The 25,240-nt window shown below is 38.7% G+C and overlaps 1 protein-coding gene across 4 annotated transcripts in view; it reads right to left on the bottom strand.

Annotated features, from left to right (window-relative positions):
• The window catches only part of MIDEAS (mitotic deacetylase associated SANT domain protein), an 81,005-nt gene that overhangs the window by 12,840 nt on the left and 42,925 nt on the right, over window positions 1-25,240 (bottom strand). For 3 of the 4 annotated variants that reach the window (XM_083350571.1, XM_083350573.1, XM_083350572.1), the window contains 10 exons: window positions 20,228-21,945; window positions 15,213-15,524; window positions 12,721-13,063; window positions 12,246-12,312; window positions 9,855-9,997; window positions 8,307-8,410; window positions 5,151-5,226; window positions 3,126-3,214; window positions 1,087-1,236; window positions 339-536 (listed from right to left, as the gene is read on the bottom strand). In XM_083350571.1, the coding sequence (XP_083206697.1) occupies window positions 339-536; window positions 1,087-1,236; window positions 3,126-3,214; window positions 5,151-5,226; window positions 8,307-8,410; window positions 9,855-9,997; window positions 12,246-12,312; window positions 12,721-13,063; window positions 15,213-15,524; window positions 20,228-21,760 (3,015 nt within the window). In that variant the 5' untranslated portion in view covers window positions 21,761-21,945. The remainder of the gene's footprint in view (window positions 1-338; window positions 537-1,086; window positions 1,237-3,125; window positions 3,215-5,150; window positions 5,227-8,306; window positions 8,411-9,854; window positions 9,998-12,245; window positions 12,313-12,720; window positions 13,064-15,212; window positions 15,525-20,227; window positions 21,946-25,240) is intronic. The other variant, XM_083350574.1, reaches the window with a different exon arrangement.

Here is a 25,240-nt window from a genome sequence, read left to right as displayed (position 1 = left end):
GTAATATTGTAATCACAAGCCAGGAGCCAAGCATCCAGATCTCAATTGTAATGACCACGGGGGCTTGTCCTAAGTCCCCCTCATTCAGCACCATCATAACTTTGAACAGTTGTTGAACAAAGAGTTGTAACCAGAGAACTACTTGTATCTACACTTCTAAACTCATCTTTCTTGACTGAAAGCATCAGACAGCTGCCAGACAATTATTCATATAATGAATGTCACTAAGTGATATTAACTAAGGACAAAAATTACATTGATTCTGCTAAAACCGGTCAGATGTTTTATAAGAAATGCTCCAGACAGAAATTGTTGACTGTGGTTCATTTGACACTTACTTGTTCCTCAACCTCTCGAAGAGGAGTTGATTTGGAAGGCGCTAAATTGCTGCTTTTGCCATACAACTCGTCCCCTTCCACTGCTTCCTCTTTAATTGGCATGTCTTCCTCAACTTCTTCAAGATCCTCATCTTCAGTGTTTTCATAGTCTTCGTTATATGTTCTGGGAGGAAGAGTACGTGTAAGCCTATGGGAGCTCTTCAGAAGAGTAAAAAAGGAATGCATGTTAAAAATAATCACTTCAGCACAGATTAGGAATATACATGAATCCAATAGGGTGCTCATTCTGTAATGGTAGGTGGGAATGAACTTTGGAGACAGGACAAAGAGATGATTCCTAGGGGAACAGTCAGCTAAAGGAGAGCAAAGCCTGCAATTGCATAGTGGTTGGAACAACAGACCCAGAAGATACCCTGCCCATGTCCCTGAGCTGTAAAAGTGACCTCAGACTTACAAAATTCTGTTAATGTAGCTTGACAATAAAATAGAGTTAGCTTATTTTGATCATGTTTCTTGTCTGGTCTAAATAGTAAGGCTGACACATTCAATCACCATTCTAATAGCTCCTGCCAATGCGATTTAAGTAGAACTCTGCAATTTTCTGGTTTTCTCTGAATATTTCTTTTTATACATGCATAGTAATTTGCAGCAATAGAAAATGCCTGTTTCAAGTTCCATGCCTTTGCCTGCCTTCTATGAGGTCTAGCATAATTTTTAGTATCAAAAGCTCCTGCTTGGTATCTGTTACCTTTATATCTACTTCAGCTTCATCTTTAACAGCTCTTTCAGTAGTAGCGTCAACATCCCCAAAGATGAGAGTCCCATTCCGGCCTATTTTGACTTGTTTTTTGTAAGTATAGTAGAATTCTACACACTGGGCCACAGTCTTGGTTTTTATCTGCAGTATTGTGGGATGGAGAAACAAAGGAAGAGAGAAAGGAATCAGAGAATTCCAAATGATTACAAGGCCTACTGCTAGTAAAGAAATGTTACTGAAAGAATCTCAGAGAAAAAAATGGGGCATTGGCAGAAATAGAATCTAAACTTGACTATAAAAAAACCAGCTTGAAACAAGACTAGAAAACTGGAAATCTAAAGCGTTCCACGCACATTTTTTAAAACAGAAACTGAAGGCAAAGTAGATCATAGCAGAATATGGCAGCAGCTTAAGAATAGTGCATTAAAAGGGAAATACAAGAAATGCTTTTTACTGTCTAAAACCCAGCATTATACACAAATATCATCAAAATAAAAATAAAAAAGACCAGTTTGGATAGTTCCAAGATAAGGGTATAAAATAGGTGACCATTCGCTTGATTCCACAATGGGATGCATGGATTGAGATCACAAACACCAATAGACTATACTGTATTGTGATGGCTGAAAAATTTTCAGTTGATTGGTCCTGGGATAGTCCTGAGTATAACCAAAACCTATTACAGAGCCAAGTGGAAGTTATTAGCCAATCCAGAAATACCTTCTTTCTTTTATACCTTAAATTTCAAATAATACAATTTCTTAATAATAAACCTATTATTCTACATTACTTTATATATTCCTTTCTGAATTTCTCTGTTGCAATTGGGCACCTCATGTATAATTAGATGCTAATTTTGACTCACAAGTCCTTGATTAGGCTGGAATCCTATAGGAGAAAACCAGCCAATGTGATTTACAGGAATTGGAATTATAATCTACACTATTAGGGAATCACTGAGTTGTTTACCAATCAAACAGGTCAAATTTCAACACAAAAACCAATTATACTGCACACAAATTCTCTGGGTATATTCATGAGCTTCAAAACTCCTAGCTACTATCCAGACCTATTGTCCTGAAGGTTGGCATATGTGCAACAAATCTGAGAATAAATAGTGTGGAAATTGATCTCTGGGTTTCAAAGGCCACTTGTCAGTTGCTACATATGAAAAATGAGACTCTGAAGTTCACTTTTAAGCAAACTACAGTGGGCCCTTTCAGACTGTGGTGGCAGCTGAATGCTTTGCTGGATTAATATGGCTTTGATTATGAAAACTTAAATTCTAAATAAAGAAATCTGATGCAACCACTGAAGCAATGATAGTTGCTCATCTGTTTTGCAATATATTAGGCATATAATTTGAGGGCATCCGTGAAATGGTTCTGGATGAACATAGATTTTACATATGGATGTTCACAGTTTGGCTCAAAAAGCAAAAAAAAAAAGGAACTAATTTTTGGCTAAGCCTTCACTCCTTCTTTCACATGAAGTAGCACATAAATCAGATATTCTTCAACTAACTCTATCCTCCTGTTTCATTCTGAGGAAGAAACAATGATGAACTATTTTAGAACAAGTCTGCCAATTTGTTCACTCCTCTCGTGAAAGGGCAGAGATTATGTCAGGGCTCCATTTTTTTCTATTCTGTCCGAAGTAAATCACTAAAATTATCAACATTTCAGCATCACTGCCCCAAGTAGTATTTTGATATCTAATATTTAATATGTCCTGTATTCTGGAGTCCGGTATTTTAATACCAGACTCCAGAATAAAGATAATATTAAAGGTTAGGTCCAATGGCCACACCATTAGATTTCCACATAGAGAGAAGGAGGCTCCAGAGATTGGTCCCATTCACTTCCCAAAATTGCACTGGAAGCTCCTCCAAGTAAGCTTTAAGCAGTGCCCCTTTTTGCTAGTGATTAATCAAAACCATGCAAAATTAGTCAGCCAGAGACATGTTTATATATCCTATTGGTGCTGGTCAATTCTTTTGCCACGAGTTAGGGACTTGAGAAAAGACTTACAAGTTTCTGGACAAGGAAGAAGTCTTTCTTATAAATAGCAATTCCCTTATTGAAGTGTTTCTTCTCAGCCACACTCCAGCTGTCTGACCCTGGAAAAAGAGAGAGTGGAACATAATTCCATTGCCCTATTTATTTTCCAACACAAAAATATTTTTTGTTATGGCAGATCTTACATCAACATTTCAGTTATCCTCCTTCAGTTAAAGTTATTATTCTTGGATTAAATCAGAAGCTACTTTTTAATTAAGCTTTTTAACTGGAATCTGATAATTAATGTTAAATGAAATTTTAAAAAAAATTGTATCTGAATACCCAAAATGCTGAAGTCTTACTCACAAATTGACAACATATAGAAACAAGGTTGGATTTTATACATCTAGTCCAAAACACTTTGGATGGGTAGCGTTTTACAAATGAGGAAGTAAAAAAAACAATAGCCCAGAAAGAAGTCATAGCAAACACCGCCATGTTACATAGATTGTCCAAATGGCGAGCTCAATTCAAGGGAAACTTTAGTTTTGCTTTTCAACATAAGAAAGGAGCCAAGGAAAAACACATTTGGAATGAAATGGAGGGACATAAGAACTTCTCGTCACAATCATAACCGACTTTGAATCAAGACAAGTATCTGTTTAGGGCAATGGTTTCTTAGGTGCGCTGGTTTTACCACTGAAGTTGTACAACACGAACAATAGGCTCTGAAGTCCTGTGGTTGGACAGCGCTGTTCTACATTTTATAGGGTCACACATGCCACTGAGCATTTTCCCGCCTTGCCAAAAATTTAGTGACCTCAGATCAGTGTTAAGTTTAAAGAGCTCACAGGGACTGTGCACATCTCCCAACAATCGTCCTGTGACATCAGAGCAAATTAGCCAGTGCTATCGTGATAGGTGAGACGAAGATAAATTACTGTAGATAGAAGTCACATCTTATGGATTCTGCCCAGTATATCATTATTGTAAATAAATAATAAAATACTGATCAGTAAGCAAAACCTGAAGTTTTTGAAATATTATTTCTATGAACTAAGAGAGGTTTAGATTTGTTTCCGTCAAATATTACAGCCTGTGAACAGAGAGACACGTAATGTACATAACGTACATTCAGGTTAGTTGTTCTAGGAGGGATTTCCAGCAACTGTCCACAATACATTTTCTTCCCATGCTCTCACTTTACCTGTCACAGAGAAAGTGAACAAAATCTATTTAAATGAATTAAGATTTGACAGAGATCAGAAGGATTGCTGTCAAGGGATTTCCTTATCCTCAGAAGTCCTCAAAGACACCTTCAGATTGCCAAACTTCCTGCACTACTATCTTCTTTCCAGAAAGATCCTGGCTACAGATAAACCTAGTAATCCTCTATGTTATATTAGATGAAGTGAGAAGCATAAATATCATAGTGTGACCTCAACATTCATTTGCTTTTCAGAGAACTGTTGGAAACCACAAAATTTGTGTCCATTTTTTTTTCTTTAGCAGGGATGAAACCATCAGTAGGAATTTTTTTCCTATGTGGTAAAACAGGCTGAGATTACAGAAACAGCCAATGCCTCTAAACCCTAATATTCTAAATTTTGCTATTCTCTGGAAATGCTGGCCTACAAGTTCCAGAATTCCTAGTCATGTGACTACTAATTCTGGGAGTTGTAGTCCAATCTACTTCAGAGGCAGCAGGTTGGAGACACCTTGTATGCACAAATGTATTTCAATTATACTTAAGATTCCTTAAACATACAATTGTTCCTTATTAATAGCCTGATTCATCTTTTCACAATTCCCTATGTATGCACATATGCACAGTAGACCAGAAAATGTATTTACAACATTATTTCTAAAAGTAAACTGCGTTAAAGCCAACCATAGCTTAAATTGGAGAATAGCAGTATCCTAAGATGAAGAAATTATCTCCTGTATGTAAAAATGTTCCTCAAATTTACCAGGGTAATGATTCTAAAAAATTTTTATGCCTAAAAAATTAGGAAGAAGAGAAGAAACAGCAGCTACTATCTTATTGCAGCATACCAGTGTAGTGGTAATCTGCCAGCGGGTGGCTCGGCGAATGCACTGATTTCTTCAGCAACATTTTGGTCAAAGTAGCCTGAAGGGGAAAAAAAAAACCAGTTTCAGCTCAAATAATAAAACTTGAACAAGCTCTCGCTATTTACTAAACATCTTTGATCACTGCTGCTTAATTGCTGTGTATATTTAGGGTTTAGGGCCCACCTGATTCGTAAGAATCAGAGTGAATACCGTTGGCTAATTTATCCTTTCAACTAGTCTTTGAAATAAGTGAAGTGACACAGCCCTAGCCTGTTTAACAAGAACAAGGAATCACACAGCACGTTAAAGGCTAAAGAGCCTATCAGGACTTTTATCGGGCCAAAGTGCACAAAGCTGCTGCTTCAGAAACTTGCACAAGCCACTGAAAGCCTTTGAGCCGTGAATGATTCCCATTCAAATTTTTATTCATAATCCTCCCAGATATAAACCATTAGGACATTTCAGCAATATAATCACGGTTTATTGTGAGAGGAACTGACTAAGCCTCCTGGAGATTACCCATTTCCTTTCCTCCCTTCCGCTGCAAACTATCGTTGATTTACAGATAGCCCTCATCTTACAACCATTCTTTTAGAGAGCATTCAAAGTTACAACAGCACTGAAAAAAGTGACTTAGGACCAGTCACACTTGGAGGTTTTTAAGAAGAGACTGGACAGCCATTTGCCTGAAATGGTATAGGGTTTCCTGCCTGAGCAGGGGGTTGGACTAGATGACCTCCAAGGTCCCTTCCAACTTTATATTATTTATTATTATTATTATTATTATTATTATTATTATTATTATTATTATTATTATTATTAATTAATTAATTATTATCATGCAATCCAAATTTGAGTGCTGGGCAACTGGCATATATATTTACAATGGTTGTAGCATCCCACAGTCATGAGATGGCCATGTGCGACCTTCCCAGTCAGCTTCCGACAAGCAAAATCAAGGAGAGAAGCCAGATACAATCAACAACCATGTGAGTCACTGAACAACCGCAGTGATTCTCTTAACAACTGTGGCAAAAAAGCTAGCAAAATTGCATACGACTCACTTAACAATCGTCTTGTTAGCAAAAGAAATTCTGGTCTCAACTGTAGTCCTAAGTCGACGACTACCTATACGAAGTTTAACATTGGGCTTCTTTAAAAAAACAAAAATTAGCTTTAAATCAACTGTCAATCAAAAGCTAGCTTTAAAAAGCTAACCTATTAATCCAGCAAGAATGACAATCACCCACAATAAAACTGCTCTAGCAGGTTAAAATAATGGGCTCTAGTGTTGTTAAACTCAAGAACTGAATGCTTTTGCAGGTAGTCTTTGGGTTACAATGGCAAATGCAACCAGAATTGCCACTGCTAAGGGACGTGGTCAAAAAGCGCAACATCACAATTCATTGCTTTATGCCAGTAGTTCTGGTGGTCCCAGTTGCCAATGTTACACGAGGATCATACAGTCATTATCTTAGGATTTCAGGTTCCAACTTCCTTGACTTGGCATGCGAGAAGCTGTCGGAAATTGTGATCACGTGACCGCGGCTCGCTGCAATGTTATAATTGTGAACCGGGCATCGAGCAACCCGGTTGCAATCAAATGATCATGGGGGTGTGGCAACAACTGCAACTACGAGGATTTGTACCCTTTTATTGAGCACCATCGCTAGTCTGAACAGCTGTTGAACGATGGTCATTACGCGAGGACCACCTATAATCTCCCTGGTAACTTTTTGGATGACGTAAGGATTGCTAAATATAATGATGTCACAAGAAAACTATGCCTTACCAGTGACATCCAAAAGCATTCCTATAATAAGTCTTATGTACAGGATTACATTTACTCCCTTTTGTTCCTCTTGGGGTTTAGTTTAATCCTATATATAAAAAAGAATTAAATATCTATTCCTAAACTATGTACCTCATTTGATAATGGTGCCTGCTAACTTTTTGCCTAAGAATAACAATTTAAAAAAGAAAACCAAAAAATCTTAAGAGGCCTTAAATCATCATTCTTTGCAGAGTCAGTTAACGCCCATGTTTAATCATGCCCAAGTAAACAGTATTTCACAGCAAGGACATAAATACATGCCAAAATTATTCTAGACCTTCCAGGAAATCAACAGAATCAAGCACAATGTAGCCACGGATATTTCCAACTTCTATTTTTCTCACTGAGAATATTATCAAAAGTTACATACGCTACCTTAATTATTTCTAGTAAAACAATTGCATTACACAGATTTTATAGTTCAGTTTCTCCATGATGACACCAATCCCATGCCAATATTAGACAGACAGACCCACTCTTAGAGGGTAACAGATAACCTGAATTTTGTGTATGCTGACAAGACTGCTGCTCCTCAGGGTTTCAGATGAAAGGCTTCCTAGCCCTATAATGAAGGTAGTAGTAGTGGACTGGGAGCATTTTGAATGTAAGGATCTGCTCCAGCATGGGACGGGTAAGACAGCTAAACCATAATGTCATTTATCCAATTCTGCTTATACTAGGAATCCCGTCACTGCAATTAGTAAAACATAGTTTATGGCTTTGCATGTTAAATAAGCCCAAACAATTGTCATTTATTTTTAAAACAAAGTCAAGCAAAGTGTAGCTTTGGAAATATCTCCTGCACTATTAACTTAAAGCAACTTTCCCCAACCTGTTTACAGACGCTGGCTAGGAATACTAACTGGAGGGCAACAGGTTGGGAAGGCTGACCTATCAATAGCAAATGTCTATGCAGCTGAAGTCTTCAAACTGAAGAAGCTTCTGGGATGAGAAGTGAAACGTCTTCAAGGAAAAACTAAGTCCCAATTGCCTTTTGAAAAAGTACCTTTGGGACTACTAATATCAAGTTTATGACGGGCTATAGGCAAATGCATCATGAGCAGCAGAAGGAAAAGGGAAGAAGATACCTAGAAGAGCTGCCAGCAGCTCTTGATTTGCCCCCTTCAAATCAGCTATAGGTAAAAGATAGAATGCACTATCTATCACAAATGTATTAACAAGAGGGTAGTAAAACCTCTTATGAAAGTTTGCAAAGCCACAATATTGTTAGTCCTTGCTAGACATCAGAATTGTATATTTATCAGCAAATTTTCCAGTCCAATCAGAAGCTGCTGGAGTCTTACCACAATGTCTCCTTTTGCTTCATGTAAGCAGTGAAATGCCAGCTCTTGATTGGTACCACCACCAGGAAATATGCTTGAACACGCAGCTGTTACCAGGTTGTCCACTGTTATATTTAAAAGAAAGTCCCATCGTGTTATGAAATAGACAGATGAAATAAACAACATCCATTTAAGAAGAAAACCAGCAAATATATGTACAATTTGGCTGATGCACACAGAGACAAGCTTCCCATCATTTTGTGATTAATGGTCCCCACTACCTCGTAACTGAAAACCTACTGTCTTCACAATGTGGTTAGATCCTAATATGTCCATCACTTCTGACTACTGGCCATGCTAGCTTGGGTTGATGGATATCAACCCTCCATAGAGGACCAAAATGGTCAATTTCCACATTCATGTTTCCCAGTAACATGGATTAATCTTGATGTCCTGGTTTTTACTATGATATTGTCATATCCATCCCAGTCCATTCAGGGGCAGAAGAATATATCCATTTTATGAGAAAAGTATGACTGCAGGTCATTTTATCCCTTACAAAATAAGCAGTGGCAATAAAGAGGAAAATATCCAATTAGTTTTGATTTTGCTTTAGAATGTTGGGATCCAGGAGGTAAGAACTACTTCTAAGATTTGCGATGATGGGCATTATATGGGACAGCAAAAGAGAAGAGGGTCAAAAAATACAAAGCATGGCCCTTTTTGAGGCAACCCCTTTAAGCAAGTCAATCACATTACGTTAAATTTAATACTAATGGCATCTTTATGACCTACTGACTTTATGACCTAATAGTTTAACTTAGCTAATATTTTACTTGCCTACTAGCATTTGGGGACAGTATCTGACACCGCATGAATTTTTTCTCATTTAACACTCTGCCCGTGTCTGTCTAATTTTTACTAAAGCTATTTAAAGAGAGTATAAAAACAAACACAAAGATAAGGAAAAAAGAGAAAAAGAAAGCAGAGGGAGAAAAAAGTACAAAAATGAAAAAAAGTTAAAGAAAAATAAAAAAGAAAGTGGCTTCCAATATTCTTCCCAGCAGGTATATTTTATATTATAATACTCTTATTTCTGAAATCCATACCATCTAGTCATCAAACATAATCACAAGTTCACTTTTCATTTTTATACAAAAAAAAAACCATCTAGAATCTTCTCTGTAGTTTCAACAATGGAGCAGATTTTGAGGAGGGTGGTGAGCTGCAGGAAGAGAAGCTGCCAGCGGGAGACCCCAATTTGATTTTTATTGACTGACTTTTTAAAAAGTCTGGTCAGATTTTATGTGCTTCTGATAAAGTTAAATGTTTTTTTTTAAACGTGGGACAAAATGACAAAGAATAATATTTTTCAATTATTACAATTACTCTCAGGTTTTCCACTTTCACAACGATTTTCCATTTACAGTTCCTTGCTCTGGTGCAAGCTTTAATATATACAGCGAATCAAAGGCCAACAACTGAGTTGACTATCCAGTCACTGTTAGATGTTCTATGGCCCTCCCTCCTTGTTTTCATGGCCATTCAGATATAGATATATAAATTTACCATTCTCCTGGATTGCTGAATTATTTTCCAGTTCCTCCCAGGGCTGCCACACCAATTGCTCCTTGGCCACATCAGAGGCTGCCAGAGATCGATCTCGAAGCAGTGGGATTTCTGCTTGAAAACGAGGCCCCACATTGATCCGCCTTGAACAATAAATGAATACCAACACAGTGATACACCAAAGCACAGCCTGCTTATCTGAAACAAAGGACAGTTTCACGGGTGACCATGATGTGAAATAGATACAATAAATCTGTTCCCAGATTTATTTCAACCATTTCAACTGCCTCCAAATAAAAGATTCTTCTTTTCTACTCTTAGCAAGCCAACACATGCTAATTGGGAGAAATGTTTTAAAAATAGAAAACAAAAATTCAGAAGCTGTCAATAAAGAAAACAACTGTAATCTATTTACTTACATGTAAGAAGACACAAATATGGCAAATTTCTTCACACATGCTTTTATCATTCTACACAACTCATCTGCTATGTGATAATTGCTAAATATGTTGTTAAAATACTAAGTGATAATTATGGGAAATTCAAGGGACCAGTCGAAGACAGGACTGCTTGTTAAATCTGCATATCAGACTTGACTTCAACTCTAGTGCCTGAAGCTTAAATCATTGCTAAACTATTCCATCTATTTAATGGACTTGGGCAGGTATCACCATTGCCTATTTGACAAGTCCAGTATCAGCAAGAGCATCCCAAGCCCCTTGCTAGAACAAGAGGAATATGCAACACGTACACATTTAAACAATTTCCTCAACAGATATAAAAATGAATGTAGGAGAGTATGTGTGCTTATGACATAGACGCATATTCAAAATGCATTTGTAGCAGGACTGTAATCTGCCATCTACAAACAAATATGGCTAAATGATATTACAAATAAACATAACGCATGCTGAGTTCCTAAGTTATTTTAAAGAAGAAGAGATAAATCTATTAGTCTGGAAACTGGCTTAGTTACAAATATTAACAATATTATCCTGGAATTATTCAGGGAGTGTTTTGCTTCTAAAAGTGTTTCTTTTAAGCCTTGAAAGGGTTTGGAATTCTCTACCAAGACTCTTAAGAACGATCAGCTGTAGTGTTTAAGAAGAGTTTCCATCTACAGATACTGTTGATGGACCAGGACTAAGGCTCCTGATCATAGGCTCCTGCTACAAACTGCAATTATGTCAAGATGACAACATGAACACACATCCCAACTTCTGATAGAAATATGGTACACTGTGAGGTTTGTTTCATGACATCTTGATGCATGTGTGTCACTCCCTATTCTTACTCCGCCATGGATGCCTATGTTCCTAATAAAGCCTTCATTCATTCTACATTCTTGCTCAATCACATATCCATTTCTGTGGGAAATCAGGAGAGGAAAAAATGCTGGGCTCAGTCATTCCCTCTACTCAAAGCCATTAGCATCAGGCCAAAGGAAAGAGATTTTAACAGGCGTATGATTAAATGCTTAATTAGAACACCAAATAAAATGTCTTTTTTAAAAAAAAACGTATCAGCAAGATAGCAAGTTAATTTCTTATCTACATATGAATATGGAGATTCTCAGTCATCCAGATCATGGTTGTCCCAAAGTGCTTTTTCAAAAGGCAACTGGACTTTGTTTTTCCTTGAAGACATTTCGCTTCTCATCCAAGTAGCTTCTTCAGTTCTGACTTTGTACTGAGATTCACTCCCACAAATTCTCGAGTTATGAATGGAATGGGCAGGCTCCATTACACTTGTAAATCGAGGACTACCTATATAATTGGAAGTGTCTCTACATTGAAATGGTGCTATGAACTATAATTTTTATTTTGCCTGCTTCTCCATACTGATGAATAATGTCTGGTATTCAAACTTAATAGTTCCATGAATGAAGGTCTTTAATAAAGCCTGTTTCAAGGTACAATAGTGAAGAAAAATCATTTTTGGCATATGGATCAGATTGCCCTGGGTAGGAAGGTACGGTATGGAAAGCAGTACCAGGCAGACATTCTTGCCATACAATCCTGGCCCCCTCATGCGCACACATATACACAAATACATTCATTTACACTATGAGTAGGGAGTTGGTGACTCTCTAGCTGATATAACTCTCAGCATCCTCATCATGGGCCACATTGTCAGAAACTATTGAAAGTTGCAGTTAAGTAGCATCTTGAGGCCTCCATATCCCTTATGGAGGCCTTCACACCCTTCCTTCTCATTTCAGCTCTTCAACTGAGCTGGGAGGTCTAACTGAATAGAAGAACATCTTCCTTCCTTCCTGGGCTAACAGAAGCTAAAGTTCTCTGGAATTAAATTAGGAAAACGACTTCTCATACGACCAAGGACACAACTCTATCACTGAACAATGGCTCTATTTTTTCATTTGAAACTTACGGTTCAATGCTGACAGGAGTGCACTCTCCCATTACTGAGAGAACAGGTGGTGTGGCTTCTGTACTGTCTACAAAAAAAATCATTTAATTAAACATATAATCCAATGTATCTAAAAGACTGATGATGATGTACTAAGTTATATATAACTGTCATCTCAATACATAAGACAAGATAGGAACTTAAAGCCATTGCTTACCAAGATCATATTTTGGTTATACCTTGCACATAATTACCCTGGTATAAACAAATCTTCTCCAACCTGGCACCCTCCAGATGCACTGGCAATGCCCAGAATTCCCAGCCAATCATCCTGGAAATAGTAATGTAACTGGAGAACACCATGATGAGAGCCTAGCTAAGCGGAACCCAAGATACTTCAGCCTGAACAAACTTTCCAATTTATCTACAACTGTCATCTATTATCCACTCCTGGCAATCCTCCCATCCCAACCAAGAACATTGTCCAGAAACTTACTAGATCTGAGTAGGGTCCTGTGTGCAGCTTTTGGAGTCATTGGAGGTGGAATTGCACTACCAGTAGCAGAAAGGAAAGCATGGAAATATAGTCCTGAGCCCTCTCGTACTGGGCTGAGAATGGGCGGGGGAGTGTAAGGAGGTAACTCAAAGTTCCTATCAGAAGGGTGATCAGCCAGACGGACAGGTGAACGCAAGTGGCTTTGGTATGGTGTGATATTGGAATAGACTGGTGGAGCAATGAAGGTGCCAGCTTTGGGGGGTATGAAGAGAGGCTCCGGTCTCGGTCGTTGTTTTGGCTTTCGTGGAAAACCATCCGCTTCTTTTGGAGCAGCGCCTTCATGCTATATAAACATATAGAAAAAGAAATACACTTTGTTTCTTACAGAGGAAAACATTTTATGTCTCAAAATCTTCCCGGCATCTCTGAAACAATGAACTGTCCCCTCATGTTCCTCTGTTCACCGAAATCTCTTCCCCACAAAGGGAAAGGGAGAAGATTTTCTCTTTCTTCTGCCCTGCTTGGTAAACGTGGGATATAAATCAAACTAAATAAAAACAAGCCACTCTGGGGCACAGAGGACCGTGTATGAAAGAACTGTTCAGGAACGGGGACACGTAAACCAACCAGCCAAAATATACTAGCATTTTCTTTGTTGGTTTTATCAGAACTCGGGGCACGATGGCTCTACGCTTAAAGACACTGGGCTTATCAGTTGGGAAGCTGAAAGCCTGGATTTGAGACCCAAGCTCCTACATGCCCCAGCTGCTACCCACCTAGCAGTTCGAAAGCATGCAAATGTGAATTGATAAACAGGTATCACTTTGGTGGGAACGCAACAATGTTCCATGTGCCTCAGTGTACAATCATGCTGGCCACATGACCACGTAAGAGACTTTGGACAATGCTGGCTCCCTCGGCTAAGAAACAGAGAGGATCTCTGCCTTTTACAGTCAGATCCAACTAGACAGGGGAAACCTTTACCTATCAGAACTAGGTCAATATTATTCTGTTATTTCTGTAACATTATCAAATTATACTGCATCTTTTAAAGAGAAAAAAAAGGTCGAAGACCTCAATTTCCCTTTTTAGTGCATTTACTCCAAAAAGAGCGCATAAAGCTTGCTGAATGGTTGCAAGCTACGTACAGCACTGACTTACAACTTCAGGAAGCATGAACGGTAAGACGAAATTAGCAAAACGGCATTAGCTGTATTAAGTTAAGGAATAAAAAAAGTATTTTTTTACATGGACAATTTTTATCCAACCTCCCTCTTCTTGGAAATTGTATTTATTTTTTTAAATAACATTACCTTCCATCCAAAATTAAATAATAACAGAGGGAGGAAAAATAATAGGATCATTCCATGCAAATAAAATCCATTTATTATATGGTAAAAAGAGCTTTAATAGAAAAATCTATTGGAGAAAAACTTTGAAAAACAGATGTAGTTGTCATTCACCACTATTTATCATTTATTATTCTTTTTACATGGAAAAGTTCAGTGATTACAACATATAACATTTACCAAAAAAAAAAAAGAACCCATACAAAAATAAACTATGTGTAAAATTTAAACAAAATCCATGCATTATTTCAATGCAAACTATCCGATACATACAGCTCCAGTCGTCAAAGAGAACACCCCTTGGTCCTTTCCTTGTTTCCCTTTTTCCCCTCGACGAAAGAACTAGAGCAGGGGTGTCAAACTCAATTTCATTGAGGGCCGCATCAGCATTGTGGTTGCCCTCAGGGGGCCGGGTGGGTATGGCCTGGGTGGGTGTGGCCTACTGGGTGGGCATGGCTAGAGTGAGTATGGCCTACTGGGTAGGCGTGGCCAGCTCTACATTGTTCGCATCAAGGGTGCCTATGGGAGCCTGGGCTGGAGTGGGACAGATCTGAGGGTCTCTGGCAGGAGGAGGGTCTCTGGGCCAGGGCCAAGGCAGTGGGGGCCGTTCCCTCATTGTTTCCAGGATGCCTTCGCGGGCCGCATGAAACCACTTCGTGGGCCGGATCTGGCCCCCGGGCCTTGTGTTTGACATGTCTGAACTAGAGGAACAAATCTTGTCACTAAGTCAACCCAGCCTTGGATATTTAAATACTGCACAGCAATAAAAATGTATTGCAATTTCTGAACCAGGTCAAAATAATTGTCTACAGCCTGAGAGCCTCCAAATAAGTTGCCTCAACCAACAGCTGGAAGGCTCCATGTTCACGGAAACATGGAGCTAGAAAGAAGAATTTAGGCCAGTGAGCCCATCCTCGTGTGTCCCACATGAAACCAAAGCAAACTGTCTACGACAGCCAGATGTTCAGTGAAGAGCAGCCCACCAACCTCTTTAGTCAATGGCACCACTGTTAAAGTACTTATCCTGTTTCCTAAGACTAAGAGAGAATTGTCTTGGGAAGGCTGACTGTTGACATAAAGGGAAATGTGTGGGGGAAGATTAACATCTCTAGCTTAGAGGATTTATATAGCCCCCAACTCTACCTGAGTTGATGTGTCCATATTCAAATTACGATTGGACCTCCTCCGGGTGACAATCACAGAAGGCTTGCTGTCTGCAATCCCATGATCATTAACTAGGAACCGCTGCTGCTTCCCATCCTCGCCCTTTTCCCTGGTGGTATCTTGGGCATCCAGCTTCTTCACTGGCACAGACACGGGAATAATGAGAGGCACATGGCTGTTATCCTCCCGGACTCTCTTTGAGGCTGGGGAAGAGCTGGCAAATTCTACAACACTTCTTGGTGCAGCTGCTGTTGCTTCACTCTTGTTTTTTTCTTCTGACATTTCAGATTCCTGAAATCAAAGAAAAGCATGTGCACATTAAAGTATTTGGTCTTTGACAATAACACACTGAAAACTGATATTGTCACCTTCCAGTGAGCAAGGGAAGTAAATCAGCCTTCCTTTCAATAGATAACATCTCACACTGTATCAAGTCATGGATTATTTTAAGCATGATTTGCTAAAAAAGCAATTCTTCACTTATAGTTAAAATATAAACTACAAACATATCAAGCTAAGCCAAAAACAAATGATATCTTTGCAATGCAGGCAAAAGCTAAAGATGGGGACATTAGCCTTCAAACAACAGAACTAGGTCAAAAAGAAGTTTCACTGTTCAGAAACACAAAAGTTAAAAATTGTGATGATAAAAAGTTGAATACAACCATTCATAATATAAAATATGGGCACTTAATCCTCAATCCTTTTCCTCCAGCCATTGGGTATATATTCCTTACCAATTACACTACTGCTTGTTTATGTACAGTACCATGGCTTGATAACTTTAAAACAGCTTACAAAATTAACATAATAAAATCACAACAAACCATATCAAAATGCTTAAGAACCAAATCACTTTCTGATTAATTTGTGTTTTGTTTTGTTTTTCACTCTTGTAATGGAAAGGTGGCTATTTGAAATCCATAAATAATTAAGGGCCATTCTCTTAAAGCTCATTGGTGACCAACAGCTGTTTCATGAAGAAGGGACTTTGCAAAACAGGTGGACTTTGCAAAATGACCTACATTCCTCTCTTACTCTTATGGAATATTTCTTATAGGGCTAGTGACAGTAGATGGCACTCTGGCAGGCACAGAAGCTTGGATGTGCATTTATACTCTCCTTAGATGTTCTCCAGATGACTTTATCTGACTCATTGAATATTCTGGGAATATTCTTTTGGACTGTATCATTTTAGTGAAGAATGGCACAGGCAAATGGCAGTACTATATAATGGGTAATATCTGGTACTTTTCATGTAAAGATTACTGCATAAGCACCCCTTTGTGTGTAATGAAACACATCCAACATTAGGATGACCCATGCTTTTTGATCTGGCTCTAACTATATTATGAATAACTTTCAATGCAGCTTCCAAAATTTTGCACCGTTCCACCCAACATGCCTAAAATAAAACACTTTTTTCTTTAGCATCTAGTTTGAAATGACCTTAAAGCTCAGTTTAATGTTTCAAGCAATCCACTTTACAAGTATGCACCCAAGCAACTGCAAGCCACAAGCTTATGCAGCACTTTACCCTTTACTCCTTTACAAAAGGAGGTAGCCAGAAACTTCCAACGTTTGTTGAGTGAATCTGGCCAATGCTGGTGTGCAGGAGTGCTATTACTCTAAAATTACTCTTCTGGGAAAGAAATAATTTTATCATGGAAACAAAAATCATATTATTTCATGCATAATTGGGTGAACGTGCACAAACGTTTGGAACACTACATTGTAATTACTTATATGCAATGCAATGGAGACTGAGGAGTAGGATATACTATTATGTAATGCACTGGTGATACACATAATAGAATACCCAGGTATTCCTCTTATTGTATCTAAACATAAAATGAAACCAACATGGTACTTTCTTACCTGTCTTTGCTAGCCTTCCCAATTTGCTCTATTGCAATATTTCTGAAATCAGACTCTCGTAATTTCCTATTAGCATGGCCAGGATTATTTTGGGAATGACCAGTAGAGTATAGGCAATCAACCCCAAAAGGAGCATCACAGATAAATTATACATTATACAAACCCCAATTTGTTGTTGTTGTTGTTTTTTCTTTGTTTACTAGGCATATATCCTATGTGCTGGAAAGCATGCTAGACACAAGATGAAACATACCCATAAATGTGGCAGTCATCTGAAAGACTGTGTTCTATTAAAGAAAACGTGTAACAAATGTTTGAGCAGTAGGCAAGAGAAATTCAATTATCCAAAGATCGGCTCTTTAAGCCCAAGTAGTGAAATCCTTCAAGTTACTAATGTATTTTTAAAGAAAAGGGGTCTTACTTCTGAAATCAATAGAATATTAGCATGTGGTACTCTTGTTTTGGCAGTCCACTATCCAGAGAAAAACTATTTCAACTTTAAAAAGCGAGTGCATAGAAGAAAAGCCTTTCAAATTTCAACTAAAATGAAAAATGTGTTATTTCGTATTCCTGAGAAATCTCAACTAAACATTTTCTCCAAACTGTTTGGGGCTTGTTCCCATGTAATTTTAAGCACTTTTTAAAGCAACTGAACAAATTTAAAATGATGGGATATGGGAGTGAGGTAGACACTAGAAAAAACAAAGAAAAAGTCAGAAAATTATTATAAAAATGCTTTTGGCCACCTCAAAACAACAACAACAACAATAATAATAATAATGTTTGATGTGACCTTGGAGGTCATCTAATCCAACCCCCTGCTCAGACCATTTCAGACAAATGGCTGGCCAGTCTCTTCTTAAAAACTTCCAACGTTGGAGTATTCACAGCTTCTGGAGGCAGGTTTTTCCACTGATTAATTGTTCTAACTGTCAGGAAATTTCTCCTTAGTTCTAGGTTGCTTCTCTCTTTGGTTAGTTTCCATCCGTTGCTTCTTGTCCTGCCTTCAGGCGCTTTGGAGAATAGCTTGACTCCCTCTTCTTTGTGGCAACCCCTGAACCCCTTAATCTTTTATGGCAAAAGATTAAGCAATTTGCTTAGAGAATACACAAAAAAGAAATGAGATAGGAATAGGGAATGCAATTGGTACTCTCACTACGACTAAACAGAGAACCCAAGATCTCTACAGTATAAAAGAGATTTGTTTTTGGTTTTTGGAGGGGAGGGGTTTAAGGTTAGTGCTTTGAATTAGTGTTGACTCCTAGCAACTGCCTTGACTAGTCCCTGTAGTTTTCTTGGCAAGATTTTTCAGAAATGGTTTGCTATTACCTAGTTCCCAGGACAGAGAAACAGTGACTGGCTTCAAAGTCATCCACCTGGCTTTATGCCTAAAGTCGAACTAGAACTTATTGTCCCCTGCTTCTAGCCTGGTACTCAACCACTACGCCAAACTGGCTCCCACAGGGAAGAATATAAGTAGGTATTATGTGTTTTTATTATCATAAAAATTTAAGACCACAATGTTGGGAGATTGTTGATTATATAATGGCAATTCTATATTTTATTCATGGGAGTTAAAACTGGAGGAATAGTTAGAAATGTAGAGAACAAGCAACTGCTTAATTTCCAATTATTCCTACTGGTAAGAAAACTTGATTTACCTGCTAATATTTATACACAGGGACTCTTTGTCTATTTTATTCCATTAGCCTATCTATCAAAAAAACCCCAAACTTTCTTCAATTAATGTATGAGTTTATATGCACTTCCTAAGATTTTTTTCTCTCCCCTCTTTCTTTGCTTTCTGGATATTAGAAAAATAGAAAAAGTCAATAGTTATTCTTTTTAAATATATAAAGAGAGAGAGAGAGAGAGAGAGAGAGAGAGAGAGAGAGAGAGAGAGAGAGAGAGAGAATATATATATATATATATATATATATATATAGCACTGGTTAAATCAAATATTTTTTCCATTTTTAGATGAAAAAGACAAATCTTTTGCCCCATGGCAAAGAGAAAAAGTGATAACAAAGCCACCTACAATAAATGCCATATCTGGAAATAAAGTTATTGTAGGCGCTATTGTAGGTAGGTATTGTACGATATTAAAAAAAGAATTAAAGCTCAGCAGATACAAGGGCAAAAGTGATGCTAGACTTTGCCAGAATCAATGCAGGTTTAGACATGGGTGAGAAGACAGACTAGGGAACTTGTTCTTGTATGCCATTCAGGTACTAGAACTTGTGATTTGTCTAACCATCACATCAATCTTTTATTTGAAGGGAATTGCAGAATTTTGGAGACAGTTATTTTTGCAGGAGTTAAAAGGCATTTGGAGGACAGAGAAAGAGGCTTTAGTTATAGTAAACAGTTCAGTGGTGGAAACCATGATCTGTAGAAGTGTCTTGCTTTCCATTGCTGGCCAATGTAGTGTTGGGAATGAACAGACAGCTAGACTTCTAGGCTTAAGTGGCCCTTTCTTACTTAATGATTCTGGGCCTCCAAGTCCCTTATTCATCTGTGGATTAATATGCAAAGGTTCTTAGCATGGTGGAAAGTATGGACCACTGGTTATCCAAGCTGAAGTCAATTTGCTGCCATCTGACTGATAAGTGCTCAGTTTAAATCCATTAGCTGGATTGCAGGTTTTCATTTCTACTTTCCAAATGTGCTTCCCTTCCATTTATAAAATATAAATGGTGTAACTAAATTAAGAAAGAGAACAGTAAGACGCTTCTCTCAGGTAGCAATTTATTCTTGATGTGACTGTCCACTGCTATTCTGCAGAAAGAGATAGACCAGTATTCTTCAAACTTGGCACCTTTAAGAATTCTAGGAGTTGAAGTCCACTTATCTTAATGATGCCAAGTATGAACACCACTGGGATACACAAACTGTCCTTGTTGATCTAAACATATGCAGGTATGTTCTCTTCTCTTCAATTGCCAGAAATATGTGAGGAAAACAAAAACAAACCTCTGAAAATGAGATGAAGGGTTGTGAAGACACATCTCTGAAGAAAACAAAGTGATCATCAAAGGTTGCCAGCTACTTCCAACACTTCAGAAAATGAAAAAGAGTAACAGTCAAAGAACAAGTCAAGAGATATCACTTACCCTGACATTCTGAAGAGAAGCCAACTCAACAGCTTTCTGAGCCAGAGTTAAGAGGTTAGCCTCTTGAGAAATACGCCGTCTCCTCCGGGTACTCTGGATGACTCCTCCTCTAACTGCACCAAAGTCATTCGTTCTGGGCCCAATGCCGTCAGTGGCAGCCACCTGTTTTCCTGCTTCTTGGGCATTCTCATACATGCCCATCTCCATGTCAGGCTGGCTTGGCTGACTCCCCGATGGCATGTCCCCATGGTCTAGTTCTTCCCTACTTAGTTGGGAATAACTTTCCTTGTGACTGAACATTTCAGACTGAGGTTGGAACTGGACTTCAGGGTGTTGCTGTGATTGCCAGGGATGGGTTGGCACAATGTTCCCAGGGTAGTCCTCAGCTGCCTTGGAGACCAGTGTTCCTTCTCCAGAAGGTATTGGTGGGACACCTTCCTTGGAGAGCCTGCGTGATCTCCTTGGGAGATTGATCTGTGCCTGTGGTAGCACTGCCTGAGGGTTCTGCTCTGTCAGAGCCTTCAGCAATTCCTGGTTCCTCTCAGAAACTGGGTGGAACTGATGGGAAACCATATGATGCTGAACAGGCTGAGGGGGTGCTCCCATATGTGGCTGTGGTACAGAAGCCGATGGCTGAAGGCCAAAAGTCTGCACTCCTGCCTGTTGGTGGTGGTGATGGTGGTGGTGCTGCTGCTGTTGGGAATAATAGTTTTCAAACAGCTGCAGCTGTGGAAGAGCCTGCTGTTTCTGCTGAGCAGTAAAAGCTGGGCTGGAAGATGTGGGAGCCTGTTGAAGAGCATGCAACAACTCAGGAAGACCCTGCTTCTGGCCCTGCTGACCAAAAGCCAGCTGGAAAGGTTGCAGAGAGAGGCTTTGATTTTGCTGCTGTTGCTGCTGCTGCTGCTGCTGCTGCTGTTGCTGCTGCTGCTGCATTTGCTGAAAAGAGCTCATCTGGGCCTGCTGCCTGGCCAATGCTTGCTGTTCCAACTGGGCCTTTTGGGATAGCATCTGCTGGACAGCATCCCCATACAAGTCCAGCTGTGATACCACTCCCCCTTTCTCCCTGTTCCTTTTCAGGGCATCTGGGTGGCCATAGTAATCTGGGATGCTGGCATTTGGATGTCCTCCTTTCTGGCTGCCACCATAAACTATGCCATGGTTCCACCCTCTGGGCTGAGGCTGCCAATTTGCCTCACTTCGCTCAGGCAGCCGGTTTCCCATTAGGGAACTCTGCCACTTGGCAGCAGCCAGTTGCTGGGGTGTCATCCTCACCTCCCCTCTGTCCTGATACACCGAATTCAGCAATGCAGCATTGCTGGGAACACCGCTGAAAACCCCAGCCTTGGTCAGCTCCATGGACTGGGTGGGAGGCACATTCCCTCCGTGGCCATAATACTGTCCTTCTTTTAGCTGCTGCTGCTGCTGCTGTTGCTGCTGGTGAGCTTCTTTCAGGAGAGCATCTTGCTCACTAAAAAATGCAACCCGCTTTCCAGCTCTTTTGTTTGAAGACTTTGGATGAGCCTGAAGACTCATGATTCGGTGCCTGTTAAAGTCAGATCAGCAACCAACCCATTGCAAATGCAAGAGCAGAACGGGAGGTAGAAAGTATGAAGCCAACAAAAGGCTCTCCTCTTGCATCAGCTAATCCATGCAGAGTTGGAAAGGATGGATCGCAATTTGTACTTTAAAAGGACGAAAAGGTCCAATGGTTTCACTCCCTGAAACAGAAATATGCATGGTTAATAGCAAAATAGGGCTTCCGGTTTGCGCACGCAACGCTGGCGAACGTGCCAGGAGAAGCTCTCCCCCTGCCGTCCGGACTTTCTTCCTCGGAGGATCATGCAAAGGGTTAAAAGTCGCCTGCAGGGGTGACCACCACGAGGAGGCTATCTCTCTACGATCGCAGAAGGGCGGTAGCCCTCCGTTTGATCCAGAGTTACTCCTCTGGCCCGAAGAAGAAGAGTTTGGCCATTAAGATAGCCGATCACTAAGCCATTCCCTGCCGAAAGCCAAAATCACTATCAAGCACAACGAAGCAATCTGAAGGATTTGGGTGAGACCTTACCCTTCTTACTTCCCCTAATTACTTTCCTGTGGGCTTTTCTTGAATATCTTTTTCCCCGTTCTTGAAAATTCGGACACTGCTTACTTGGGGATTTGCAACCTTAAAGCCTCAAAAGAAATCAAATGACTAAGCTAAATAATTAAGCAACTTTATCCTATACCTCTGAAATTTTGGGGCCACTACAAACTTTTTATTGTATATTTTTATGGGGATCTACTACACTATTTACTACTAATGATAATTACTATATAATGAAATAGATTAGCTATCAGAACATAACTTTGAATTATATTGTAGAATTTGCAATGATATAATAAAAGATATTATTTTAAAAATGGATGAACTACTAAGATGTTAAATAGAATATATTTGTTGTAATGATAGAGCTAAAAAAAATTCTTAATGGGCTAAGGGGAATCTTTAAAAGATACACATTGACTTTATACTTAACTTTTAGACCTTTAAAGGAAAAGAAAGTTAGCTATTAGAATTGACTTATTTTACAGAATTTGGAAGGATCCAACAAAAGATATTTTTTCAATAATTAGTGAACTATTAAGATGTTAAATAGAATAAATTTGTATAACATAAGAATGCACTAAATTGAACAATATATGTATTTTAGACAGGATAATTACTATATAATGAAATGGGGAAATGTGGACTACCCGAAAATTGAGTTTTCCTTTATATATTATAGGCTAGTTCGGAATATCTTATTCCAATTAGGTAAAATGTAAAAACAGGACATGGATATGTATATGGGAAAATATACTGAAAATTGTTCTAATTGATTGTGTTATAATTAGAAATGTATTAATTTGATTAATTTGACTATGCTATCATAACTAAGGGAATTGGAGAGGGAATTCTCGTTGATGTAATTTGACCTATCTATAAATGACTTTGTTATTTACTATTGTTTACTTTTAACTACCCAACCACTGTATTGCTTCATAAATACCTGGATGTAAAACTAAAAAAATCAATAAAACTTGTATTAAAAAAAATAGTAAAACAGCAAGCAAAACCTGATATATACATTTTTCTTAACTTGGGCAACTGCTTTAAGAGTAAGACATCCAAAAGCTTTACATTTTCTGGATCTCTCTACTTAAAGCAGACCAAAATACAGGTAGTCCTGATTTAGCAACTCAACTTGGTCATTAAGTGTAGATGTCACTAAGTAAAACCGTGACTGTGTTTCTAATTTTATTTCTTATTTCCTTTGCTTTACAAACCTGCAAATGCCATATATGTCAAGACTAGTGAAGCGTTACTTTTTCATCACTGCTGTAACTGCAGTCACTGTACAAGGCAGTTGCTAAATGAGGACAACCTGTGCTGCCTTTCAAGGAAGTTAAAAATGGATTTGTTCACTACACTTAAGGCATAAGCTGTTTTCAACCATGGCTTCTTAAATTACCACTGCAAAAAGGCTTCTACATAATGCCAATGTATGTGGAAGACACTGCATATATCTATATATCAAGGCTTTCCATTGCAGAGAATGAAACTTTATTTATGGACAACCAATTAATGCCATTTATTTACAGAGGAGATAGGCAGTCTCTACTGCTCACAGGTAATGTGCCAGTTTAGAGCATCTGAACAAAATTTGACAGTGGCCTGTTACAAATATAATGCTAAACCCAAAGAACTAACCCCAGGCAGGCAAACTACAAGCCTCATGCAATTCCCAAATTCATTTCTACAATTTTAGAATCCTCGGGATTGCACAATTCAGTGACAAATCACAGATAAAGGATGGCATTTTTCCCTAGGCCTAGATCTTTGTTAGCAGAAAAACAACATTATAAAGAGCAGGCACTGGGAGAAATAGAGAAAGCATGCTTCCAAGGTCCTAACAGATAACATTGTTTAATCGAAGGAAACTGGAATGTACCTACCATTAAACTGAGACAGACATATACACTAATGTAGTAGACTAATACACTATTCCAATTTTCCTTTTACAGAGCCCTAGCTGACAACAGTATTAGTTCTAGACACCCAAATGTTAAGATTATTCATGACTTTTTAATCTGTTGTATGATGCACAATGCTAATAAACAACTCTGGAACTCAAATGATACATTTTGAGCTGCTCCTGAAAGGTGGCTAAGTATTCATTAGGCAGATCCACAATGTCGTGCATTATATACTAGGAAAACCAGTATGAAAAGAGAGTAGCTGAGATCCTGCTTCCTGGAACTTCTGTTCTGAGGATGGGTCCTATCTAATCAACACAACGGAGGTTTCTAGCTAAGATAAGAAAACCTTTATTGTGATTTTTTTTTACTGTGGGCACAACGGCACACATCAAAAATGAAATTTAGTTGCCCGCTTTCAACGTGGAACACATACATGACCACACACCTAACCATACTATATACACACATATATGCTCTAATCTATTTCCAGTGTAAGCAGCGTCCATTTCAGAGAGGCGTAATACTTTTCACGTATGGAGATTACCATCAATGTCAACCAAAAAAAGCAAAACTAATAAAACTACTGATGAAGCCCCAGTCCAGACACTCTTCCTAGAGAAGCACCCATGTGTACACAGCAGGGGAGATCCACACTGGACAAGCTGATTTTCAATTCAACTATTGTTGAAGGCATAAGGGGAAGTCCACTTATTTTTCCCCCAACTTCATAATGTCAAGAGCGCCAATGGGTTCTTTCCTCCTTCTAAATTGTTGCCACTCCCAGATAATCACTAACACTTAGCTAAATGTTGTACACATATATTAAGGTTAATTAAAAGTAATACCAACTGTAATAAGACAACTTGGATCTGGCCTCTTTTCAAGACCACACAAGGAAACTGATTGTAATGCAACTGTCTCCCAGTTTCTATACAAAAGAAGGCTGTCTACAAGCTTTCCCTTTACAAAGGCAAATAGCCACAACAAAAGAAAGAATGGGTGAGATGTGTGAAG

The sequence above is a fragment of the Vipera ursinii genome (assembly GCF_947247035.1).
Source record: "Vipera ursinii genome assembly, chromosome: 1".
NCBI lineage: Eukaryota > Metazoa > Chordata > Lepidosauria > Squamata > Viperidae > Vipera > Vipera ursinii.
The sequence above is the reverse complement of the archived record's forward strand: the minus strand, read 5'-3'. Positions and strand labels throughout refer to the sequence as shown.